The sequence below is a fragment of the Zootoca vivipara genome, chromosome W (genome assembly GCF_963506605.1).
Source record: "Zootoca vivipara chromosome W, rZooViv1.1, whole genome shotgun sequence".
In the NCBI taxonomy this organism is placed as follows: domain Eukaryota; kingdom Metazoa; phylum Chordata; class Lepidosauria; order Squamata; family Lacertidae; genus Zootoca; species Zootoca vivipara.
The window spans coordinates 2,952,924-2,978,787 of NC_083293.1; the positions used below are offsets into that span (position 1 = coordinate 2,952,924).

The following is a 25,864-nucleotide window of genomic DNA, read 5'->3' on the forward strand; positions in this document are numbered from 1 at the left end:
ACAAGACAAGAAAGGAACGTTTGAAAATGAAATTCAGACCAACAGGCTCTTGCCAGAATTTTGTATTGTTACCAGCAATACAGCGGGGGGCGCTGTGGGTTAAACCACAGAGCTCAGGGCTTGCCGAACGGAAGGTCGGCGGTTCGAATCCCCGCGACGGGGTAAGCTCCCTTTGCTCTGCCTGCCAACCTAGCATAGAATCATAGAATCGTAGAGTTGGAAGAGACCTCAAGGGCCATCCAGTCCAACCCCCTGCCAAGCAGGAAACACCATCAAAGCATTCCTGACAGATGGCTGTCAAGCCTCCGCTTAAAGACCTCCAAAGAAGGAGACTCTACCACACTCCTTGGCAGCAAATTCCACTGTTGAACAGCTCTTAATGTCAGGAAGTTCTTCTGGGCCTTTTTTCATTTCCTGTGTTTATCATCATCACCCGCCTAAGTACTCATAGCTCTTTGTAGGAATTATCTCAGACACATTGACAGCAACCCTTCAGTGTAGAGATGCCAGGATTGTTTTGCCCGTGTTGTAGATGTGGAGGTTTATGTCAGCAGTGTGATGCAGCTGCTCAAAAAGCCAATGCAATTCTGGGCTGCATCAATAGGAGTATAGCGTCTAGATCCAGGGAAGTAATAGTACCACTGTATTCTGCTCTGGTCAGACCTCACCTGGAGTACTGTGTCCAGTTCTGGGCACCACAGTTCAAGAAGGATACTGACAAGCTGGAACGTGTCCAGAGGAGGGCAACCAAAATGGTCAAAGGCCTGGAAACGATGCCTTATGAGGAACGGCTTAGGGAGCTGGAGAAGAGAAGGTTAAGGGGTGATATGATAGCCGTGTTCAAATATATAAAAGGATGTCATATAGGGGAGGCTGAAAGGTTTCAATGAGCAATGGATTCAAACTTCAAGAAAGAAGATTCCACGTAAACATTAGGAAGAACTTCCTGACAGTAAGAGTTGTTCGACAGTGGAATTTGCTCCCAAGGAGTGTGGCGGAGTCTCCTTCTTGGGAGGTCTTTAAGCAGAGGCTTGACAGGCATATGTCAAGAATGCTTGGATGGTGTTTCCTGCTCGGCAGGGGGTTGGACTGGATGGCCCTTAGGGTCTCTTCCAACTCTACGATTCTATGATTCTATAATTGATAAGATGGTTAGAAGAAAAATTCTGCGTTTGTTATGTTTATGTTATGTTTGTTGTTGTTTGTTCTGTTATTGTTTGAATGTGTTTAATTGGGAAATTTAATAAAATGTCTTTTTTTAAAAAAAAGAACAAAATAAATTATGTTTGTTGTTGTTTGTTTTGTTATTGTTTGAATGTGTTTAATTGGGAAATTTAATAAGATGTCTTTTTAAAAAAAAAAAGAAAAAAAGAAAAAATGAATAATAAGCAGGAGAAATGAATGTGTAAGAAACCAGGAAGGGAAGTTGGGGGGAAGTCGTGGGGAGGGGGTTAATTGATCGTTTATTTGGTGTTTATCTTGTTAGTTGTAATTATGTTTTTTAAAAAAAGATGGATCGTTCAATAGAAATCATTAAACAAAACAAAACAAAAAGCGATCTCCACTCTTGTAGTGAAGGGAGAGGTTTGCCAATTGTGTTATTGAGCTAAATCTGATCCTATAGTATAATTCTGATTGTATGGCTTAGCCCCCCATATCCCTAATATAGGGGGGCTACAGTAGTATTGTCTCCCTGCTTATTTAACTTATATGCAGAATTCATCATGCGAAAGGCTGGACTAGATGAATCCCAAGCTGGAATTAAGATTGCCGGAAGAAATATCAACAACCTCCGATATGCAGATGACACAACCTTGATGGCAGAAATTGAGGAGGAATTAAAGAACCTTTTAATGAGGGTGAAAGAGGAGAGCGCAAAATATGGTCTGAAGCTCAACATCAAAAAAACCAAGTTCATGGCCACTGGTCCCATCACCTCCTGGCAAATAGAAGGGGAAGAAATGGAGGCAGTGAGAGATTTGACTTTCTTGGGCTCCTTGATCACTGCAGATGGTGACAGCAGTCACGAAATTAAAAGACGCCTGCTTCTTGGGAGAAAAGCAATGACAAACCTAGACAGCATCTTAAAAAGCAGAGACATCACCTTGCCGACAAAGGTCCGTATAGTTAAAGCTATGGTTTTCCCAGTAGTGATGTATGGAAGTGAGAGCTGGACCATCAAGAAGGCTGATCGCCGAAGAATTGATGCTTTTGAATTATGGTGCTGGAAAAGACTCTTGAGAGTCCCATGGACTGCAAGAAGATCAAACCTATCAATTCTGAAGGAAATCAGCCCTGAGTGCTCCCTGGAAGGACAGATCCTGAAGCTGAGGCTCCAATACTTTGGCCACCTCATGAGAAGAGAAGAATCCTTGGAAAAGACCCTGATGTTGGGAAAGATTGAGGGCACTAGGAGAAGGGGACGACAGAGGACGAGATGGTTGTGTGACAAATATAGGACTCCTTTGAGTTATTTATGACTCAATTAGGAGCCACTAAATGCCGCCCGGCACGCTTTCTCTAGCGTCTCTGCTCCGTAGACCCGGGCTTGGCAGTAAAATATAGCAGAGTTCTTCTTTTCCTTTCTCACGCACAGCGGTAGCTTGTATAGCCGTTGGATAAAAAACCTCTTAAGAACACACAGAGTCCGAGGTGTTCTAATAACTACTGAAGTTTATTTTACAGAGAAAACAACAAACGACCTGGTGAGCTCGCAGACATTTTGCGACCGTCTCCCAGGCAGAATCGAAACCAACTGTTACACAAAGAAAAAACTTCCAGTACATTCTGTAACATGATATCTTCCTCAGTGGTCAGGTGCACAGTACACAGTTAACCCTTTGGTTACTTGTTACTCCTCACACCCCCTCTCACCTGAACACTGGGGACATTGGGTATCCAAACTTACCCCAAAACCAACCCTTCACATAATTCCCCATGACGTTGGAAACTCAAGGGTTTTGTGAACCCATCTGCTATGTTCTCTTGGCTTGGACAATACCTCAACTTCACCAAGCCTACCTGTATGCTCTGACATACGTTTCGGAAGCGGATGTCTAAGTGTTTGGTTCTGGCCTTGAACTGTCCAGACTCTGCCAGTCTCAAAGATGGTTGATTGTCGCCGCAAACAGTGATGGGCTGGCTACAATCACCCCAGATTTCCTGGACCAAACATCTGTAGTACTCCAACTCAGTGCATGTCGCAGACAACGCACAGAATTCAGCTTCCGTGGAAGACATAGCTATTAGGCTTTGCCTGCGCGACCGCCAACCAATCAGGGCATTTCCAAACTTCACTACCAAACCAGTCACTGACTTCCTGTCCTCCTGATTGGCCCAATCAGCATCTGCAAAACAAGTGAGTTGTGGCTCACCTTGCGCTGACATCTCCAAACAATACTATTTGGTTTCCTGCAAATACCTAAGCACTCTCTTAATACCATTCCAAGCATGTACGCTAGGTTTCGAAGCTTCTCTACTGAGCAAATTGACTGCAAAAGCAATATCTGGTCTGCTCCATTGTGACAAATACAACAGACTTCCTAGCGCTGACTGAAACACTTCAGGACTCTCAAACACTACTCTGTCCTTCACTTGTGACTCTTTCACAAAGTTTGTCTCCATGGGTGTTCTGACTCCTTTACAGTCAGACATTCTGAACTTCTCAAGCAAATGTTCAATCTTGCCTTTCTGACTGAGCAAAAAACTTCCATCCTCAGTCCTGTCTATCTGCACACCTAGATAAACTTTCACTGCACCTAGGTTCTTGAGTTTGAACCTCTTGCCTAGCTCTTTTGCAAACTTCTGCACTTGCATCTGGCTCTTAGCTAAGCAGATCAGGTCATCTACATAGACCAGTAACAGTTCTTGCTGTTCTCCTTCACCTCTGAGATACAGACAACTGTCAGCTAGACTCTTCTTGAAACCTAGGCTATCCAAAACAGAATCAAGACACGAATTCCAGTTTCTAGCGGATTGCTTCAGACCATAGATCGACTTGTGCAGCTTCCACACCTGACCTGGCACTTCACTCTTAAACCCTGGAGGAGGCAACATGTACAGTTCCTCCTGAAGGTCAGAGTTCAAATAAGCAGTGTCCACATCAAAGTGATTGACCACTAGGCCTCTCTGCGCTGCAGTCGCTAAAAGCATCCTGAAAGATTCCGATCTCGAAGTCGGACTAAACACATCTGTGTAGTGTATTCCTTTCTTCTGAGTAAAACCTCTAGCCACTAATCTAGCCTTGTACTGAGGCTCTCCAGTCACTGTGGGTTTCAACCTGTAGACCCACCGACAACTGACTGCTTTCTTACCTTCTGGCAACTGTGTGAGACTATACACACCAAGAGATTGCATGGAGTTCAACTCTTTCTCCATTGCAACTTTCCACTTACTAGCTTCCTCTACTGACAACTGTTGCACCTCTTCAAAGCTTTCAGGCTCACACACTGCTAGGTTCGCCCATACACTGACAGCTGAAAACCTTTCAGGTGGTTTACCTTTCGTGGTGCGTTTTGAACGCCTTGGTCCCACATCCTCCCCCTCTAAATCTGAACTGCTTGTCTCTGACTGTGGCTCTCTCGGACTAGCAGCACTGTCAAGAGACTTACTACGCTTTGCAGCCCCCTCTGGGCTTGCTTTGGGTGATGTGGGTGACCTACCACGTTTGCTGTACTTCCCAGGCTTGACCTGGGGAGAAGTCGGTGCGCTTCTGACTACTTGCTTCACTTCCCTAGGAGCTACACCACTTGGACCAGCTGCCTGACCTGGATCTGGTCCTGCAGCACCTGGAACTCCAGCATCAGCCACCCGAGTTTCCTCTTCCTGGTCAATACCTGAAGACCAGTCAAGAAGAACTTCGGGGTTAGCATGAATGCGTCTCCAGCCCTCCTGTTCACAGAACGTAGCACTCCTGCTAATGTGAATGTGGGTTTGGTCCCCCTCTGCTGGCACAAACCTCCACGCCTTTGAGTTTGGTTCGTAGCCACAGAAGATCATTTTCCTGGATCTTGATCCTCCCTTTCTGCGTTTCTGCTTTGGAATTAGAACCCACACCTCACACCCAAAAGTTCTGAAATAGTGCACCTTCGGAACTTTGCCATACAACATGTAGTAGGGTGTGTTTTCCACAACTGAATTAAAAGCGCGGTTCGAACAGTAATTCACAAATTTATAAGCCTCCCCCCAAAACTTCTGGGGTAGTCCTGCATCAAACAACGTTGCCTCTACCAGTTCAGACAGTGTTCTAAATTTTCTTTCAGCTAAACCATTCTCTTGTGGACTAAAAGGGGCGGTCTTCCTGTGTCTGATTCCCTTGCTGCGGAAGAACCCTTGTAGTTCTGCACTCAAAAACTCCCCCCCTCCCTGTCACTCTGGAAACACTGGACAGTGAGGGAGAACTGTAGTTCTACTTCGGCTACCCACTCTTGTATCACTCTGGCAGCCTCCCCCTTCTCTTTCAATGTTATGACCCAAGAGAAATGACTGAAATCATCCAGAAGACACAAAACATATTTTGAACCACCTAAACTTGACGTAGACATAGGCCCAGAAATATCCATGTGCACTAACTGGAATGGTTTTGTGCTCTTCCTCTCAGACCTAGGATAAGAGCATCTCTTCGTCTTCGCTTTCGCACATGCGCGGCACTGCAGGTGTTTATCACATGGCTTGAACCTGCAACCTTTGACAAAATCAGGGGCTTTTTTCACATAAGGAAAAGACATGTGACAAAATTTCCTGTGCCAAGCATGAATACAATCCTTATGGACAGCGCCCTCTGTGCCCTTAGGGGTATTCGCGCTTTTAGCCTGAGCATCACCAATGTTACTTCCACCTGCTTGCCCCCTCCCATCTAGGACAAACAGACCATCAGACCCAACAGTAACACTTACCAGCTCAGCCCCATCTCTGGCAATTTTGCAAACACCATTGGCAAAACTTATTTCAAAGCCCTCACACAATAAGCAAGACACACTTAAGAGACAATTCTTCATGCCTGGTACAACATAAACATCAAGGTTAGTGTCTAAGCATTGCATATAAAAAACACCCTTGCTTTTAATTGCTCCATAAGAACCATCAGCAAGCTGCAGGCTTTTTTCTTCTTCAAGTGGCCTGCAGTTCAGGATCCTTCCTGAAGGTGGCATAAGATGATGGCTGCTTCCACTGTCGACAATAAAAGTGAAACTGTCCTGTCCTTTGTTTCTAACCGTTGCTAAGGCAGCAGAAAGATGTTGGCTGACAGGCTTATCTGTAGTCTTCCCACGTCCTCTGCCTTGTCGTTGCTGGCTGGTCCCACGACCACGTCCGCTGGGTTGCCTGGCACCGTGACCTTGGCCGCTTCCGGAGCTGGGCAAAATATCGCTACGTGCCCCGGCTGCTGGCACCGAAAGCAAAGCCTTGTTGCGCACGCACTCACAGTGGATTCCTCAGTGCTTTTTACTGCACCCCCACTGGTTTCTCTGCGCCCACGGCCCCCCTTCTCAGCCGATTCTCTCTGGCGTCGCTGTTCCTCATCCGCCAAACGACCAGAAACGTAAGCTAACGTAAGCTCATCATCAGGCATGGCCTCAAACGTTAGGCACAAATGCTCATAGACGTTTCCCAGACTAGACAGCAAGATATAAACTTTTTCCTTCTCCTTGAAAACAAGCTCATGCCGCTGCAGCCTATGGAATGCATCAATCACATTGCCAATGTGCTCTTTTATGGGTTGTCCTGGCCTCAGTCGCAACTCAAAAAGATGCCTCATAGCATGCAGCTTAGCTCCAGCTGTTTTTCTCTGATGAACCCTTTCCAAACTGTCCCAGGCTTCCTTAGCATTTGCAGCATTCTGCACATAGGGCAGTTGGGTAGTATCACAGCTCATGGCAATGGCACACAGAGCTTTATTGTCTTTCCTGGTTTCTGCCGCAAATCTCTGCACTTCAGCTGCTGAATTATCAGCGGCAGGGGTTGGGGGATTTGACACACAAGTCCACAAATCCTTTCCCAGCAACCACATTCTTGCCCTTTCTCTCCACTCTGCATAGTTGTCGCCATTCAGCCTCTGGAACGGCACGACAAACGTCTCCTGGAGCTGCTCCGCCATCTTGTCTACCCCCGGGCTCCGTGTCCAGCACTGTACTGTACTCACTCAGAATAGCTAACGTTGCTCCTCCGGGTAGACTGCGGATCCCAGCCTCCAGTCCAGCGACATTCTGCTAGCGAGTGCATCTGTTAATTGCCGACTGCAAAAAACAGGTTTCTCGAGCTAGCTTTTTACTCCGGCTTTCTCCAAGGCTTTCACAGCTGCAATCACCTTTTATGGCTTTGGTGATTGATTAGGTTCAGGACCTATAACCTGTTACCCATAACCTGTGACGAATATAGGACTCCTTTGAGTTATTTATGACTCAATTAGGAGCCACTAAATGCCGCCCGGCACGCTTTCTCTAGCGTCTCTGCTCCGTAGACCCGGGCTTGGCAGTAAAATATAGCAGAGTTCTTCTTTTCCTTTCTCACGCACAGCGGTAGCTTGTATAGCCGTTGGATAAAAAACCTCTTAAGAACACACAGAGTCCGAGGTGTTCTAATAACTACTGAAGTTTATTTTACAGAGAAAACAACAAACGACCTGGTGAGCTCGCAGACATTTTGCGACCGTCTCCCAGGCAGAATCGAAACCAACTGTTACACAAAGAAAACACTTCCAGTACATTCTGTAACATGATATCTTCCTCAGTGGTCAGGTGCACAGTACACAGTTAACCCTTTGGTTACTTGTTACTCCTCACAGGTTGGACAGTGTTCTCGAAGCTACGAACATGAGTTTGACCAAACTGCGGGAGGCAGTGCAAGACAGGAGTGCCTGGCGTGCTATGGTCCATGGGGTCACGAAGAGTCGGACACGACTAAACGACTAAACAACAACAACACAGTAGCAAGACAGAAAAACCCAAGAACAGCCGGGATCCAAGGAAGATCTTCCGTGGAAGATCTGGCCCAACTCTGCAACACACCTGGATCCGTAGCGGAGGCAATGGCGCCGAACAAGAGGCAGTCGGTAAAGTAGAAATCTCCTCCGAGTTGTCCCATCACCTTCATCAGAGAAACACAGCCATACATGATCGACCTGGTGATTCAACAGGAACGTGGACAGGTAATCACATTTTCTCATTTCTCATTTAATTTGTCTACTGCCTTCCAATATCGCTAGGCAGCCTAAAGGCCCTACACATCAATCCGGTCCGATACAATTAAGTTGTAACAAAAAAAAAAAAGATGGCTATTAAAATAAACTTGAATCAAGTAAGGTAATATTCAATATTTTGCTTCTGACAAAATCAACTCTCCAAATCAGCCAATTGTAATTGTACAGAAAATCTTTCCCAACCATTGCAATTCATTACTAGACTATTGATTAATGATTAGGAGAGTAAAGTCATAAGACAAAAAAAGACCACAGCCCTTTAAAAAAACAACAACACTACCCTGTTTCTCTGAAAATAAAGACATACCCATAAAATAGAATCATAGAATCGTAGAATCCTAGAGTTGGAAGAGACCACAAGGGCCATCCAGTCCAACCCCCTGCCAAGCAGGAAACACCATCAAAGCATTCCTGACAGATGGGTGTCAAGCCTCTGCTTAAAGACCTCCAAAGAAGGAGACTCCACCACACTCCTTGGCAGCAAATCCCACTGTCGAACAGCTCTTACTGTCAGGAAGTTCTTCCTAATGTTGAGGTGGAATCTTCTTTCTTGTCGTTTGAATCCATTGCTCCGTGTCCGCTTCTCTGGAGCAGCAGCAAACAACCTTTCTCCCTCCTCTATATGACATCCTTTCATATATTTGAACATGGCTATCATATCATAGAATCATAGAATCCCAGAGTTGGAAGAGACCACAAGGGCCATCCAGTCCAACCCCCTGCCAAGCAGGAAACACCATCAAAGCATTCTTGACATATGGCTGTCAAGCCTCTGCTTAAAAACCTCCAAAGAAGGAGACTCACTCCACCACACTCCTTGGCAGCAAATCCCACTGTCGAACAGCTATTACTGTCAGGAAGTTCTTCCTCTTGTTGAGGTGGAATCTGAAGCCATAGCAGGATTTCTAAGCATTTGCACAATATAAGCCATACCCTGAAAATAAGACATAGTGATAGGTGCAGTTCTGGAGGGCGCCAAGGAAGAGGTGAGGCTGGACATGTAATTAAAAAAATAAGACATCCCTTGAAAATAAGCCACCGTGTTTTCTTTTTTCTTTTTTGAGGAAAAATGAATATAAGTCGGTGTCTTATTTTTGGAGGTGATACGGGGGACCACCGGGAAAAGGTAAGTAAAAACGGGGGTTTCCCGGTGAAAACGGGGTACTTGGCAGCTATGCGGAAATAAGCCATAGTGATAGGCATACTTAATTAATTCCATACTTAATTAAAAAAAAAAAACAAGACATCCCCTGAAAATAAGCCAGCGTTGTTTTTTTGAGGAAAAATAAATATAAGACGGTGTCTTATTTTCGGAGAAACACGGCTAGCAGCAAAGTCACATAGCTTGTAACATTGCAAAATGTACTAACTCAGCGTTTTGTTCAGTGCTGGTCCAGGGCAGGATGAATGAATATTAATGTGCTAATCTCAAGTACAGTGCTGCCTCGCGTAACGAATGCCCTGCTTAACGAAATTTCCGCTTAACTAAAGGATTTTTCGAGCGGAGGTTGCCTCACTAGACGAATTTGTTTTATGAAAAATCCATCTAGCGAATCGCGGTTTCCCGTAGGGATGCATTGAAATTCAATTAATGCGTTCCTATGGGCAAAAAAAAAATTTCGAAAAAAATTCAATGGGATTCGCTAGATTAATTTTTCGTTGTAAGAAAAGACCCGTGGAACGAATTAAATTCGTCTAGCGAGGCAACACTGTACGAGAACAACACTGGTTTTCAACTGAACATTTAGCACCTTCAGATTCCTAAGCTTGATAACAAAAAAGAATAATAGAGAAAGAAGAAGGCTTTCTACATCTGGTGGATACTAAACGGCTGCTCACACCCTTCAGGATTCCTGCACTCATCCTCATCCACTCTCCTTCCATTTTCAAGACGTCTAGAGGGACAAACACTCACCCTATCACCAAGCAGGAAATGGCCGTTCCGAGGAAAGCGTAGGCCAGGATCGATCCCAGGTTTCGAAAGAAATGCCGCTACGAGGCAAGAGAGAGAGTCTTCTATTAAATTCAACGGCTTCAGAGCCGACGGTCAGATACTGTTCCAAGTGGATTCCGGATTACTTGTTCCAAAATGCGCAATTTCTCCCTTAGCTCAGGCTTACCTTCCAAGTCCCAGACTGCAGGATCCGGGACCGGCAGCCGTGTGACACCGGACGTTGTGTCGACGTAACTTCCGGTGTCGCTTTGCCCTTCTATGGGCACCCAAAATGGCCGCCGCCGGCTTCGAAAGTCGCTTGTACGCATGTCAGGAAGTGCGTTGACGCAACTTCCGGTGTCGCTCCGCCCATCTATGGGCACAAAAAATGGCCGACGCCGGAAGTCGCGTCTATGCACTTCCGGACATGTGCAGATGCGACTTTCGAAGCCGCCGGCGGCCATTTTTTGTGCCCATAGAAGGGCAAATTGGAAAGAAAAAAAATGGCCGCCGGCAGGAGAAAAACGGGAGATGAAGTGATACGGGGGACCACCGGGAAAAGGTAAGTATAAACGGGGGGTTTCCCGGGGAAAACGGGGTACTTGGCAGCTATGGCCTTCGGAAGTGATTTCTGGTGCCCAGACATGCAGACACGGGCGGCCCGGCACGGGAAGTCGCTACTGCATATGTCTGGACATGCATAGAAGCGGCTTCCGGTGGCGCGCCGCCGCAGATCCCTTATTTTCCCTTATTTTCCGGAATCCCGAAGTTGACGCCTATGCATCTGACAACGATGTAAAGGCAGCAGAATTTATTTCGACATATGAAAGCATCGGTTTCAACGAGGAAGGACATACCCTTTTCAAGCTGTATCCTGCATAAAATATAATCGGAGGGAGCAGGATGTTGAAGAATACTTCCGGATCGAATGTCACCTGTAGAAGTTAAAAAAAAAAAAGAACGAATAAAAATGCAGGTAAGGAAAGTTTTACATAAGGCTGTATATAAAGCTTAATTAAGTGCACTTTAAATCAAGATTAAGAACGTTACCAAACACAACCGCTTCAGGGAGCCAAATGTTTGGCTTTTACAACCTGGGAACAATGTCTAATTTCACAAGAAAAAGCTCCCATTAATCGAAACAGGAACACCCTTCTTCACCATACCTGGAAGTGGAAATTTTTAGGTAATGCAGAAATGTGATTTCATAGAATCATAGAGTTGGAAGAGACCCCAAGGGCCATCCAGTCCAACCCCCTGCCAAGCAGGAAACGCCATCAAAGCATTCTTGACATATGCCTGTCAAGCCTCTGCTTAAAGACCTCCAAAGAAGGAGACTCCACCACACTTCTTGGCAGCAAATCCCACTGTCGAACAGCTCTTACTGTCAGGAAGTTCTCCGTAATGTTTTGGTGGAATCTTCTTTCTTGTCTAGAATAACCTCGCCAAAATAGCAATATGAGAGGAGATAAGGGAAGGCGAACGGCGAAAATTTACAATACCAACAAAAGATAAAAAGACAGATAAGTTTGAGGAATGCTAAGTTACTTACCGTATGACAAAGCGGTGGAAGTCATGATTGTTCCTGACTTGCTATTCTCACTTTTTTTTCAATTTCTTTGCCTTTAAATTTTCGTTACATGATTTTCGTTGATGCGATTTGTAATTCTCTTTTTACATGGATAGGTATGGAAAAGCTGAGCATATGTATTCTTAATTGAATTAATTAAAAAAATAAATCAATCAATCGGTTGGTTTGGAAAGCCAGAGCTGGAACTGAGAAACCCTTTCTAGGGCGGAGGGATGAAACAGAAAGCGGCTTACCTTTCTGAGCATCTCGTTGTCCTGGACATTATTAGGCTCGTGGGAACTGATTTCCCCTTTCAGGGTATATTCGTAGAACTTCCCGCTGAGGTTGACCAACAGAGTCGCCGGACTGGTTTCCACTGGGCAGCTTAAGGTCACGTTGTTGATATCGCTGGGGATGTGGATGCCGTAGCGAAGGACGGCACCTGCCAGGACACCTGCGGAGAGGAAATTCAGGTTGTCTTCTGCGCATGGTTTTGCTCTGCGCTTGGTTCGAGATGAAGGGAACGCTGAAGAACTTCCTGACAGTAAGAGCTGTTCGGCAGTGGGATTTGCTGCCAAGGAGTGTGGAGGAGTCTCCTTCTTTGGAGGTCTTTAAGCAGAGGCTTGACAGGCATATGTCAAGAATGCTTTGATGGTGTTTCCTGCTCGGCAGGGGGTTGGACTGGATGGCCCTTGGGGTCTCTTCCAACTCTAGGATTCTATGACGATTCTATGACGATTCGATGAGATCAAACTGTTTTGAGATCAAACCCGCCATCCGCCCTAGAATCAGAGCAAAAACCCCAAACCAAACTCTGCCGTGATAAATCCTTTGTGGCCTTTGGTCTGATCCGGCAGGCTCTTCTTATGTTTCTGGGCTGTAATCCTGCGTATGAGTACTAGGGAGCGACACTTTGTGATCCCCCCCCCCCATGTCAGCTCTTAACAGGAGCAGATTATAAAACACGTTGTGACTATGAATCCCTCTCTAAGATGCAGTTAGAGTGAGGCAACCAAATCGCCATCTCGCAGCTAGAGTGGGGTCCTCAGGAGTCCCAAAATCATAGAATCCTAGAGTTGGAAGAGACCACAAGGGTCATCTAGTCCAACCCCCTGCATAGAATCATAGAATCATAGAGTTGAAAGAGACCCCAAGGGCCATCCAGTCCATCCCCCTGCCGAGCAGGAAACACCATCAAAGCATTCTTGACATATGCCTGTCAAGCCTCTGCTTAAAGACCTCCAAAGAAGGAGACTCACTCCACCACACCCCTTGGCAGCAAATCCCACTGCCGAACAGCTCTTACTGTCAGGAAGTTCATAGAATCATAGAATCGTAGAGTTGGAAGAGACCACAAGGGCCATCCGGTCCAACCCCCTGCCGAGCAGGAAACACCATCCAAGCATTCTTGACATATGCCTGTCAAGCCTCTGCTTAAAGACCTCAAAAGAAGGAGACTCCACCACACGCCTTGGCAGCAAATCCCACTGTCGAACAGCTCTTACTGTCAGGAAGTTTTTCCTAATGTTGAGGTGGAATCTTCTTTCTTGTAGTTTGAATCCATTGCTCCGTGTCCGCTTCTCTGGAGCAGCGGAAAACAACATTTCACCCTCCTCTATATGACATCCTTTGATATATTTGAACATGGCTATCATGTCACCCCTTAACCTTCTCTTCTCCAGGCTAAACATACCCAGCTCCCTAAGCCGTTCCTCATAAGGCATCGTTTCCAGGCCTTGGACCATTTTGGTTGCCCTCTTCTGGACACGTTCCAGCTTGTCAGTCTCCTTCTTGAACTGTGGTGCCCAGAACTGGACACAGTACTCCAGGTGAGGTCTGACCAGAGCAGAATAAAGTGGTACTATTACTTCCCTTGATCTAGACGCTATACTCCTATTGGTGCAGCCCAGAATTGCATTGGCTTTTTTAGCTGCTGCATCACACTGTTGACTCATGTCAAGTTTGTGGTCTACCAAGACTCCTAGATCCTTTTCACATGTACTGCTCTCAAGCCAGGTGTCTCCCATCCTGTATTTGTGCCTTTCATTTTTTTTGCCCAAGTGTAGTACTTTACATTTCTCCTTGTTAAAATTCATCTTGTTTGCTTTGGCCCAGTTGTCTAATCTGTGAAGGTCATTTTGAAGTGTGATCCTGCCCTCTGGGGTATTAGCCACCCCTCCCAATTTGGTGTCATCTGCAAACTTGCTCAGGATGCCCTCAAGCCCATCATCCAAGTCATTGATGAAGATGTTGAATAAGACTGGGCCCAAGACAGAACCCTGTGGTTCTTCCTACTAGTCACTACTCTCCAGGATGAGAAGGAGCCATTGATGAGCACCCTTTGGGTTCGGTCAGCCAGCCAGTTACAAATCCATTGAATGGTAGCATTGTCTAGCCTGCATTTTACCAGGATGCCCTCAAGCATGGATTTGTTTATTAACCTGCCCACAGGGGGGCAGGTCCGGGGCAAGAGCGTGGCAGGTGGATGGATTCTGCACTGTGAGCAGAACGGCAGATACGTAGCAAGACCGGCGTGCGTTTTTGTGTCTGCGAAAGGGTGCGCAAGGCAGGCATTCTCTCACCTTGTGTGGGAAGCTCCAGAAAGAGCAGGGACACAACCACCTTATACCTGTTAAAAAATTTCCTTCAGTAGCACCTTCAAGACCAACTCAGTTTTTATTTTGGTACGAGCTTTCGTGTGCATGCACACTTCTTCAGATTCGTGTGCATGCACACGAAAGCTCATACCAAAATAAAAACTGAGTTGGCCTTTAAGGTGCTACGAAAGGAATTTTTTCATTTGGTTTCGACTCAGACCAACACGGCTACCTGCCTGTAATCTTACCTGTTGTTTATGCTTCACGGAGCGCACCTGAACATGGAAAAACAAATGGTCTTGTGATACCCAGAGGGCTAGGAAACACAACCTTTCTTTCGGCAGCGGCAGTTTGCTTCATCATATGCACGAAGGAAACTGGGCAGATCCTGAAAAGCCAATGCAATTCTGGGCTGCATCAATAGGAGAATAGCGTCTAGATCAGGGGCCAGCAAACTTTTCCAGCAGGGGGCTGGTCCACTGTCCCTCAGACCTTGTGGAGGGCCGGACTATATTTTGAAAAAAAATAAATGAATGAATTCCTATGCCCCACAAATAACCCAGAGATGCATTTTAAATTAAAGGACACATCCTACTCGTGTAAAAACACCAGGCAGGCACCACAAATAACCCAGAGATTCATTTTAAATTAAAGGATACTTTCTATTCATGTCAAAACACCAGGCAGGCCCCACAAATAACCCAGAGATGCATTTTTAAAAAAAGGACACATTCTACTCATGTAAAAACACCAGGCAGGCACCACAAATAACCCAGAGATGCATTTTTTAAAAAAGGACACATTCTACTCATGTAAAAACACCAGGCAGGCACCACAAATAACCCAGAGATGCATTTTAAATTAAAGGACACATTCTACTCATGTAAAAAGACCAGGCAGGCACCACAAATAACCCAGAGATGCATTTTAAATAAAAGGACACATTCTATTCATGTAAAAACACCAGGCAGGCACCACAAATAACCCAGAGGTGCATTTTAAATAAAAGGACACATTCTATCAATGTCAAAACATGCTGATTCCCGGACCGTCCGTGGGCCGGATTTAGAAGGCAATTGGGCCACATCCGGCCCCCAGGCCTTAGTTTGGGGGACCCATGGTCTAGATCAAGGGAAGTAATAGTACCACTGTATTCTGCTCTGGTCAGACCTCACCTGGAGTACTGTGTCCAGTTCTGGGCACCACAGTTCAAGAAGGATACTGACAAGCTGGAACGTGTCCAGAGGAGGGCAACCAAAATGGTCAAAGGCCTGGAAACAATGCCTTATGAGGGACGGCTTAGGGAGCTGGGTATATTTAGCCTGGAGAAGAGAAGGTTAAGGGGTGATATGATAGCCATGTTCAAATATATGAAAGGATGTCATATAGAGGAGGGTGAAAGGTTGTTTTCTGCTGCTCCAGAGAAGCGGACACGGAGCAATGGATTCAAACTACAAGAAAGAAGATTCCACCTCAACATTAGGAAGAACTTCCTGACAGTAAGAGCTGTTCGGCAGTGGGATTTGCTGCCAAGGAGTGTGGTGGAGTCTCCTTCTTTGGAGGTCTTTAAGCAGAGGCTTGACAGGCATATGTCAAGAATGCTTTGATGGTGTTTCCTGCTTGGCAGGGGATTGGACTGGATGGCCCTTGGGGGTCTCTTCCAACTCTAGGATTCTATGATTCTATGAATCTAAAGGTGCGCCCAAAGTTAGGCAGCGGACTCGCTGCCAGGTGCATAGATCACGGCCCCAGCGATTCCCCCTGCCCCTCTCCTAGGCATGGGCTTCACCCAAAAATGTGGGCGGGTGGTGGGAGCAAGGGAAGATGTCTCAAAATGGGGGTGGTATTGCCTGAACTGACTGGGAGAATCCGAGACCGGGGAGAGGAGACGGTGGAAGAAGACTGGAAGAAATTCGAGATTTATTTAGAAAAGAAATATAAGATTAAAAACGGACAATAAGGGAAGTGGAAGTACAAAGAGGCTGAAGAAGCAAATAGATATAATAGGAGAAAATAAGATTAAATGTAAAATGATCAACATGATTTCTAGAATCATAGAATCCTAGAATCCTAGAGTTGGAAGAGACCCCAAGGTCCAGTCCAACACCCTGCCAAGCAGGAAACACCATCAAAGCATTCTTGACATATGCCTGTCAAGCCTCTGCTTAAAGACCTCCCAAGAAGGAGACTCACTCCACCACACTCCTTGGTAGCAAATCCCACTGCCGAACAGCTCTTACTGTCAGGAAGTTCTTCCGAATGTTTAGGTGGAATCTTCTAATGTTGTCCCTATTTTCAAAAAGGGGGAAAGAGAGGACCCAAACAATTACCGCCCAGTCAGCCTGACATCAAAACCAGGAAAGATTCTAGAGCAGATCTTTAAGCAAACGGTCTGTGAGCACCTTAGAAAGGAACGCTGTGATCACTGAAAGTCAGTATGGGTTTCTGAAAAATAAGTCATGTCAGACTAATCTGATCTCATTTTTTGACAGAATTACAAGACTGGTAGATGAAGGGAACGCTGTGGATGAAGCCTATCTTGATTTCAGCAAGGCCTTTGACAAGGTGCCCCATAATATTCTTGTAAAGAAGCTGGTAAAATGCGGGCTAGACAATGCTACCATTCAGCGGATTTGGAACTGGCTGACTGACCTCCAAAGAAGGAGACTCCGCCACACTCCTTGGCAGCAAATCCCACTGCCGAACAGCTCTTACTGTCAGGAAGTTCTTCCTCAGGTTGAGGTGGACCACGTCATCGCTTGCATGCCCCCCCCCCTAGTTTTGATCCTCATGCGGATCCAGGATTGTACATAGAATCATAGAATCCTAGAGTTGGAAGAGACCCCAAGGGCCATCCAGTCCAACCCCCTGCCGAGCAGGAAACACTCTGCTTCAAGACCTCCCAAGAAGGAGACTCACTCTACCACACTCCTTGGCAGCAAATCCCACTGTCGAACAGCTCTTACTGTCAGGAAGTTCTTCCTAATGTTGAGGTGGAATCTTCTTTCTTGTAGTTTGAATCCATTGCGCCGTGTCCGCTTCTCTGGAGCAGCAGAAAACAACCTTTCTCCCTCCTCCATATGACATCCTTTCATATATTTGAACATGGCTATCATATCACCCCTTAACCTTCTCTTCCCCAGGCTAAACATGCCTAACCCTAACCCCCCCCCCTAGTTTTGATCCTCATGCAGATCCAGGATTCCCCCCCTTTCCGTTTGGGGCCCTAAGTGACAGCTTCTTTCGCTTCCCTGCTAGACACCCTGCTCCTAAAAAGAGTTAGAGACCCCAAGGGCCATCCAGTCCAACCCCCTGCCAAGCAGGAAACACCATCCAAGCATTCTTGAGAGATGCCCATCAAGCCTCTGCTTCAAGACCTCCAAAGGAGGAGACTCCGCCACACTCCTTGGCAGCAAATCCAAGGGGGTTGGACTGGATGGCCCTTGGGGTCTCTTCCAACTCTAGGATTCTATGACGATTCTATGACGATTCGATGAGATCAAACTGTTTTGAGATCAAACCCGCCATCCGCCCTAGAATCAGAGCAAAAACCCCAAACCAAACTCTGCCGTGATAAATCCTTTGTGGCCTTTGGTCTGATCCGGCAGGCTCTTCTTATGTTTCTGGGCTGTAATCCTGCGTATGAGTACTAGGGAGCGACACTTTGTGATCCCCCCCCCCATGTCAGCTCTTAACAGGAGCAGATTATAAAACACGTTGTGACTATGAATCCCTCTCTAAGATGCAGTTAGAGTGAGGCAACCAAATCGCCATCTCGCAGCTAGAGTGGGGTCCTCAGGAGTCCCAAAATCATAGAATCCTAGAGTTGGAAGAGACCACAAGGGTCATCTAGTCCAACCCCCTGCATAGAATCATAGAATCATAGAGTTGAAAGAGACCCCAAGGGCCATCCAGTCCATCCCCCTGCCGAGCAGGAAACACCATCAAAGCATTCTTGACATATGCCTGTCAAGCCTCTGCTTAAAGACCTCCAAAGAAGGAGACTCACTCCGCCACACTCCTTGGCAGCAAATCCCACTGCCGAACAGCTCTTACTGTCAGGAAGTTCTTCCTCATGTTGAGGTGGACCACGTCATCGCTTGCCTGCCTGCCCCCCCCTAGTTTTGATCCTCATGCGGATCCAGGATTGTTTCCCCGCCCCTTTCCGTTTGGTGGTGGTGGGGGCCCCTAAGCGATGGCTTCTTTCGCTTCCCGGCTAGAATCCCTGCTTCTCCTAGACACCCTGCTCCTAAGAGTTAGACATGTGCCTGTCAAGCCTCTGCTTAAAGACCTCCCTAGAAGGAGACTCACTCCGCCACACTCCTTGGCAGCAAATCCCACTGCCGAACAGCTCTTACTGTCAGGAAGTTCTTCCTAATGTAGAGGTGGACCACCTCATCGCTTGCCTGCCTGCCCCCCCCCCTAGTTTTGATCCTCATGCGGATCCAGGATTCCCCCCCCTTTCCGTTTGGGGCCCTAAGCGACAGCTTCTTTCGCTTCCCTGCTAGACACCCTGCTCCTAAGAAGAGTTAGAGACCCCAAGGGCCATCCAGACCAACCCCCTGCCGAGCAGGAAACACCATCAAAGCATTCCTGACATGTGGCTGTCAAGCCTCTGCTTCAAGACCTCCCAAGAAGGAGACTCGCTCCGCCACACTCCTTGGCAGCAAATCCCACTGCCGAACAGCTCTTACTGTCAGGAAGTTGAGGTGGATCACGTCATCGCTTGCCTGCCTGCCCCCCCCCCCTAGTTTTGATCCCCATGCGGATCCAGGATTGTTTTCCCCCCCCCTTTCCGTTTGGTGGGGGGGCCCTAAGCTTCCCTGCTAGACCCCCTGCTCCTAGAGAGAGTTAGACACCCACCGTAGATCATGGCCAGGCCGGTCTCGTGGAGGAAGCGCGCCCGGCGGTGCTTGAAGAGCCAGATGGTGAGGATGGTGAGGGTGAGGAGGAGGATGAAGATCAGCAGGTTGGCGCTGTCCTGCCGGTGGCTGGCTTCGGCCGCCGCCTCCGACACGATCTCTTCCTCCAGCGCTCCGGAGGCCAGCCGAGCCAGGATCAGGCCCAGCAGCAGCAGTAGCAGCAGCCGGCCAGGGTCGTCTCCCACCCTGCGCGGCAGCTGGGCCAGGGCGGCCATGGCTCCTCCTCCTCCGCTTCCCGATCCGCTTCTTCCCGGCCGGAAGGAGGAAGCACCTCTTCCAACAGGCCGGCAGGGGCGCGCGAGGAGCACGCACATGATCCCAGCGTGGAAGAATCCGAGAATCACAGAGTTGGAAGGGACCCCCAAAGGCCATCCTGTCCAACCCCCCCCTGCCAAGCAGGGAACGCCATCAAAGCATTCATGACAGATGCCTGTCAAGCCTCTGCTTTAAAAAGGAGACTCCACCACACTCCTTGGCAGCAAATCCCACTGCCGAACAGCTCCTACTGTCAGGAAGTTCTTCCTAATGTTGAGGTGGAAGCTTCTTTCTTGTAGTTTGAATCCATTGCTCCGTGTCCGCTTCTCTGGAGCAGCAAAAAACAACCTTTCTCCCTCCTCTATATGACATCCTTATATATATATATAAAATCCTAGAGTTGGAAGAGACCCCAAGGGCCATCCAGTCCAACCCCCTGCCAAGCAGGAAACACCATCAAAGCATTCTTGACATATGGCTGTCAAGCCTCTGCTTAAAGACCTCCAAAGGACACTCACTCCACCACACTCATTGGCAGCAAGTTCCACTGCCGAACAGCTCTTACTGTCAGGAAGTTCTTCCTAATGTTGAGGTGGGATCTTCTTTCTTGTCCTTTGAATCCATTGCTCCGTGTCCGCTTCTCTGGAGCAGCAGAAAACAACCTTTCTCCCTCCTCTATATGACATCCTTATATATATATAAAATCCTAGAGTTGGAAGAGACCCCAAGGGCCATCCAGTCCAACCCCCTGCCAAGCAGGAAACGCCACCAAAGCATTCTTGACAGACGGCTGTGAAGTTGCCGTGCGGTTAAAGTGCAATTTAAAGTCTTTTTTTCCGAGGCACCAACCTCAGAAACCTCCCCCTTCTCTGTCAGGGGACTCTAGCCACTTCCTTGCTCCCAGGCTACTCCGCTGTTGCTCAGCCTCCTTCCTCTCTCCCTTTACCATAGAAGAGAAGCAGACACGGAGCAATGGATTCAAATTACAAGAAAGAAGATTCCACCTCAACATTAGGAAGAACTTCCTGACAGTAAGAGCTGTTCGGCAGTGGGATTTGCTGCCAAGGAGTGTGGTAGAGTCTCCTTCTTTGGAGGTCTTTAAGCAGAGGCTTGACAGCCATATGTCAAGAATGCTTTGATGGTGTTTCCTGCTTGGCAGGGGGTTGGACTGGATGGCCCTTGGGGTCTCTTCCAACTCTAGGATTCTATGATTCTAGAATTCTCTGCTTATCACAAGGATTTACAGACGTATATGAATTTTAATTGTAACTACTGTGTCTTGATGAAAGTTCTGTCATCGTGTTTATTGGTGATCCAAGGGCCAATCCAATAAACATTCATTCATTCGCACTTCATCTTGAGCATTCCCAACCTTGTTCTGCTTCCGCATTTAGTCCATTTCGCCACCGTGACTAACAGCCAATGATAGATCCATCCCTCTCTGTTATTCATAGGTAAAAGGTAGAATTCTATTTCAGAACTGAAAACAAGGCACAGCACTGACTTCATCATGGAAGTTTGTCTTCCAGTGTGATGGGAATAAAAGTTTAATTGGACGATCCAAATTCAAATGCAGTATCGTGGGAGGAAGAAAACAATTCGTCCTCCCATATGTCATTTCCTTACTTTATAAACCTATAGCATCCCTCTGTTCCTCCACAAATAAAAAAATCCAATTTTGATTGCGCTTTTCTGCCTCTTCCCCAGTGCCGATACTCCTTTCGAGGTGGGGTTACCAGAATACGTTCCAAAGACAAAACTGCCGGGATGGAAGTTGAAATCTGATGAAGAAATTAAAGAATGTCTAACTGGACGGTTGCAATACCACCAAGTAAATGATGTGTTTATAAATGATTTTTTAAAAAAAATAGGTTTTGAAGACAAAAGGTCCAAATTACAAATAGATTGGTCGGAAGGCGGAACGAAATTGTTGTCAGAAATGTATGATTTGTTGTTAGAATGGTATACGAAGGATGAATTGACAAAAGATGCGGTGATAAAATGGGCAAAAGATTTTGGGTGTAATATTGAATATGACGCGTGGTTGAAATTGTGGAAAGAAACAGGATGAGAAAGTTATTTTATACGCAACAGCAGCAGCAAGAATTTTACTTGCAAAATATTGGGGGAAAGGAGAAATCCCAAAAATTGGAGAATGGCAGGAGAAAATATTAAATTATGTGGAATTAGCAAAATTAACAAACGCACTCAGAGGGGGAAATAAAAAAAAAAATTGTTCAAAACTGGGAAAAATTTGGCGAATATCTCAGAAAGCAGTGCGCCATGATAAAAACTTGGATTTACTTCTAACATTTCGCACAGATTAAAGATTGGAGATTAAAGATTAAAGATTGGAAACTAAGTGAAGCAGTGCAAAAAACTTTTAGTCCGGAAAGAAGACAAGTGGAAGTCGGTTTATAAATGAAGGATGGATATATTGATTTATGAAACATAGTTGATTCAGAAGAGATATTGGAGATTATAATTTTGATTTATGTATAACTTTTGGTTAATGTTTTAGTTTATTTATCTGGTTTATTTGGAATATTTGTATTATTTTCTTTGCGATATTTTATTCTTATTATTAGTTCTTATGTTTTGTATTTTTAACCTCAATAAAGATTTATATATATATATAGAGAGAGAGAGAGAGAGAAAGAAATTGTGGAATCAAACTTTGAAATTTACTGCATGCGCTACCCTGAAAGAGAATGTTTTGAAGATGATGTATAGATGGTATTTAACACCAGTAAAATTGGCTAAGATCATAGAATCATAGAATCCTAGAGTTGGAAGAGACCACAAGGGCCATCCAGTCCAACCCCCTGCCAATAATAATAATAATAATAATAATAATAATAATAATAATAATTTATTATTTATACCCCGCCCATCTGGCCGGGTTCCCCCAGCCACTCTGGGCGGCTTCCAACAAAACACTAAAACACAGAAATCCATCAAACATTAAAAGCTTCCCTAAACAGGGCTGCCTTGAGATGCCTTCTAAAGGTCTGGTAATTGTTGTTCTCTTTGACCTCTAGTGGGAGGGCATTCCACAGGGTGGGTGCCACTACCGAGAAGGCCAAACAGGAAACACCATCAAAGCATTCTTGACATATGCCTGTCAAGCCTCTGCTTAAAGACCTCCAAAGAAGGAGACTCACTCCACCACACTCCTTGGCAGCAAATTCCACTGCCGAACAGCTCTTACTGTCAGGAAGATGTTTAGGATGAGTAGCAAAACATGCTGGAAATGGAAAGAGAAGGAGGGTGAATTTTATCATATATGGTGGACATGCAACAAAATTAAAAGATTTGGGGAAATGATATATAATGAAATGAAAAAGGTTTTTAAATATACCTTTTCCAAAAAAACCGGAAGCTTCTTTATTAGGAATTATAGGATGAGAGATAATGAAAGGAGATCAGGTATTATTTATGTACGCGACAACCGCGGCTAGGACTTTGTTAGCCCCAAAATGGAAAAACTCAGGAGTTACCGACGATCAAAGAGTGGCAGACAAAAATGATGGACTATGCGGAATTAGCAAGACTGACTAGCAGGATACGAAACCAGGGAGAGGCAAGGTTCCAAAAGGAGTGGAGTAAATTTGTGGATTATATGGAGAAGAAGTGTAGAAGTTAAAAAGACACTTGCAGGACTGAAATAAACCCTACGAATTGACTTTAAGTAGATGAAAAATAAAGGAACTGCATGATAGGAGTGAATAAGAAAACCGAATGGTGGGAAGGAGGGAAGTCGAAGCTCGGCAGAGCAAAGAAAATTGTAAGGATTGAAAAGATGTTAAGAAGAGAATTTTTTGTGTTTATTATGTTTATTACGTGTTGTTGTGTTTGTGGTTGTATGTGTGATTTGTTTTTGTTTAAATGTGTTAAATTAGAAAATCAAATAAATTGCTTTAAAAACAACAACATAGAATCATAGAATCCTAGAGTTGGAAGAGACCCCAAGGGCCATCCAGTCCAACCCCCTGCCAAGCAGGAAACACCATCAAAGCATTCTTGACATATGGCTGTCAAGCCTCTGCTTAAAGACCTCCAAAGAAGGAGACTCCACCACACTCCTTGGTAGCAAATTCCACTGCCGAACAGCTCTTACTGTCAGGAAGTTTTTCCTAATGTTGAGGTGGAAGCTTCTTTCTTGTAGTTTGAAACCATTGTTCCGTGTCCGCTTCTCTGGAGCAGCAGAAAACAACCTTTCTCCCTCCTCCATATGACATCCTTTTACATATTTGAACATGGCTATCATATCACCCCTTCACCTTCTCTTCTCCAGGCTAAACATACCCAGCTCCCTAAGCCGTTCCTCATAAGGCATCGTTTCCAGGCCTTTGACCATTTTGGTTGCCTCCTCTGGACACATTCCAGCTTTTCAATATCCTTCTTGAACTGTGGTGCCCAGAACTGGACACAGTACTCCAGGTGAGGTCTGACCAGAGCTGAATACAGTGGTACTATTACTTCCCTAGATCTAGATGCTATATTCCTATTGATGCAGCCCAGAATTGCATTGGCTTTTTTAGCTGCTGCATCACACTGTTGACTCATGTAAAGATTGTGGTCTACCAAGACTCCTAGATCCTTTTCACATGTACTGCTCTCAAGCCAGGTTTCACCCATCCTGTATTTGTGCCTTTCATTTTTTTGGCCCAAGTGTAGTACTTTACATTTCTCCCTGTTAAAATTCATCTTGTTTGCTTTGGCCCAGTTGTCTAATCTGTTCAGGTCATTTTGAAGTGTAATCCTGTCCTCTGGGGTATTAGCCACCCCTCCCAATTTGGTGTCATCTGCAAACTTGCTCAGGACGCCCTCAAGCCCATCATCCAAGTCATTGATAAAGATGTTGAATAAGACTAGGCCCAAGACAGAACCCTGTGGCACCCCACTAGTCACTACTCTCCAGGATGAGAAGGAGCCATTGATGAGCACCCTTTGGGTTCGGTCAGTCAGCCAGTTACAAATCCACTGAATGGTAGCATTGTCTAGCCTGCATTTTACCAGCTTCTTTACAAGAATATCATGGGGCACCTTGTCAAAGGCCTTGCTGAAATCAAGATAGGCTATATCCACAGCGTTCCCTTCATCTACCAGGCTTGTCAAAAAATGAGATCAGATTAGTCTGACATGACCTATTTTTCAGAAACCCATGCTGACTTTTGGTGATCACAGAGTTTCTTTCTAGGTGCTCACAGACCGTTTGCTTAATGATCTGATCTAGAATCTTTCCTGGTATTGATGTCAGGGACAACATTTGCCCTCCTCCAGTCTGCTGGGACTTCGCTTGTTCTCCAGGAATTATCAAAGATTATAAAAAGACAAAACTGCTTCCTCGTCCTTAGCATGGAAAATTCATTCACTAAGAAGTCCCACAGTTCTGTGGTTAAGGGCATCTTGTTGTTGCTGCTGCTGTTGTTGTTTTGTTGTTGTTGTTGTTGTTCTGCCCTTCCCACAAGGGAGCGCCCAGGGCAGTGTACAACATCATTCATGAATCCAAACATCTCAAAATATTAAAAGCTGTATACCTTGATGGAAGCCTAAATCAAATGCAAACCTTGATCAGTATTGGGGAGACCCATGATCTGAAAATGATTAAATGAAGATTGTCTAACACCCCATCCCTAGTTTTTTTTAAATAAAGTTTATTAATCACAGATTAATAAAGCAAACAAGAAATAAAGCAAGTTAATAAAGCAGCAGCTCAAAAAGCCAATGCAATTCTGGGCTGCATCAATAGGAGTATAGCATCTAGATCAAGGGAAGTAATAGTACCACTGTATTCTGCTCTGGTCAGACCTCACCTGGAGTATTGTGTCCAGTTCTGGGCACCACAGTTCAAGAAGGATACTGACGAACTGGAACGTGTCCAGAGGAGGGCAACCAAAATGCCTTATGAGGAACGGCTTAGGGAGCTGGGTATGTTTAGCCTGGAGAAGAGAAGGTTAAGGGGTGATATGATAGTCATGTTCAAATATATTAAAGGATGTCATATAGAGGAGGGTGAAATGTTGTTTTCCGCTGCTCCAGAGAAGCGGACACGAGCTACAAGAAAGAAGATTCCACCTAAACATTAGGAAGAACTTCCTGACAGTAAGAGCTGTTCGACAGTGGAATTTGCTGCCAAGGTGTGTGGTGGAGTCTCCTTTGGAGGTCTTTAAGCAGAGGCTTAACAAGACATATGTCAATCATGCTTTGATGGTGTTTCCTGCTTGGCAGGGGGTTGGAGTGGATGGCCCTTGGGGTCTCTTCCAACTCTAGGATTCTATGATTCTAATAGTATAACCACCTAAACATTAGGAAGAACTTCCTGACAGTAAGAGCTGTTCGACAGTGGAATTTGCTGCCAAGGAGTGTGGTGGAGTCTTCTCCTTCTTT

At 45.7% G+C, this 25,864-nt stretch overlaps 1 protein-coding gene across 1 annotated transcript in view; it reads right to left on the reverse strand.

The window, feature by feature from the left end:
• The window catches only part of LOC132591435 (sodium/hydrogen exchanger 6-like), a 51,114-nt gene extending 31,648 nt beyond the window's left edge, over positions 1-19,466 (reverse strand). Inside the window, exons 1-5 of the mRNA XM_060270012.1 lie at positions 19,158-19,466; positions 11,952-12,151; positions 10,985-11,062; positions 10,110-10,186; positions 8,004-8,116 (exon numbers count right to left, since the gene is read on the reverse strand). Coding sequence (XP_060125995.1) covers positions 8,004-8,116; positions 10,110-10,186; positions 10,985-11,062; positions 11,952-12,151; positions 19,158-19,431 — 742 coding nt within the window. The 5' untranslated portion in view covers positions 19,432-19,466. The remainder of the gene's footprint in view (positions 1-8,003; positions 8,117-10,109; positions 10,187-10,984; positions 11,063-11,951; positions 12,152-19,157) is intronic.
• Between the last annotated feature and the right edge of the window lie 6,398 nt (positions 19,467-25,864).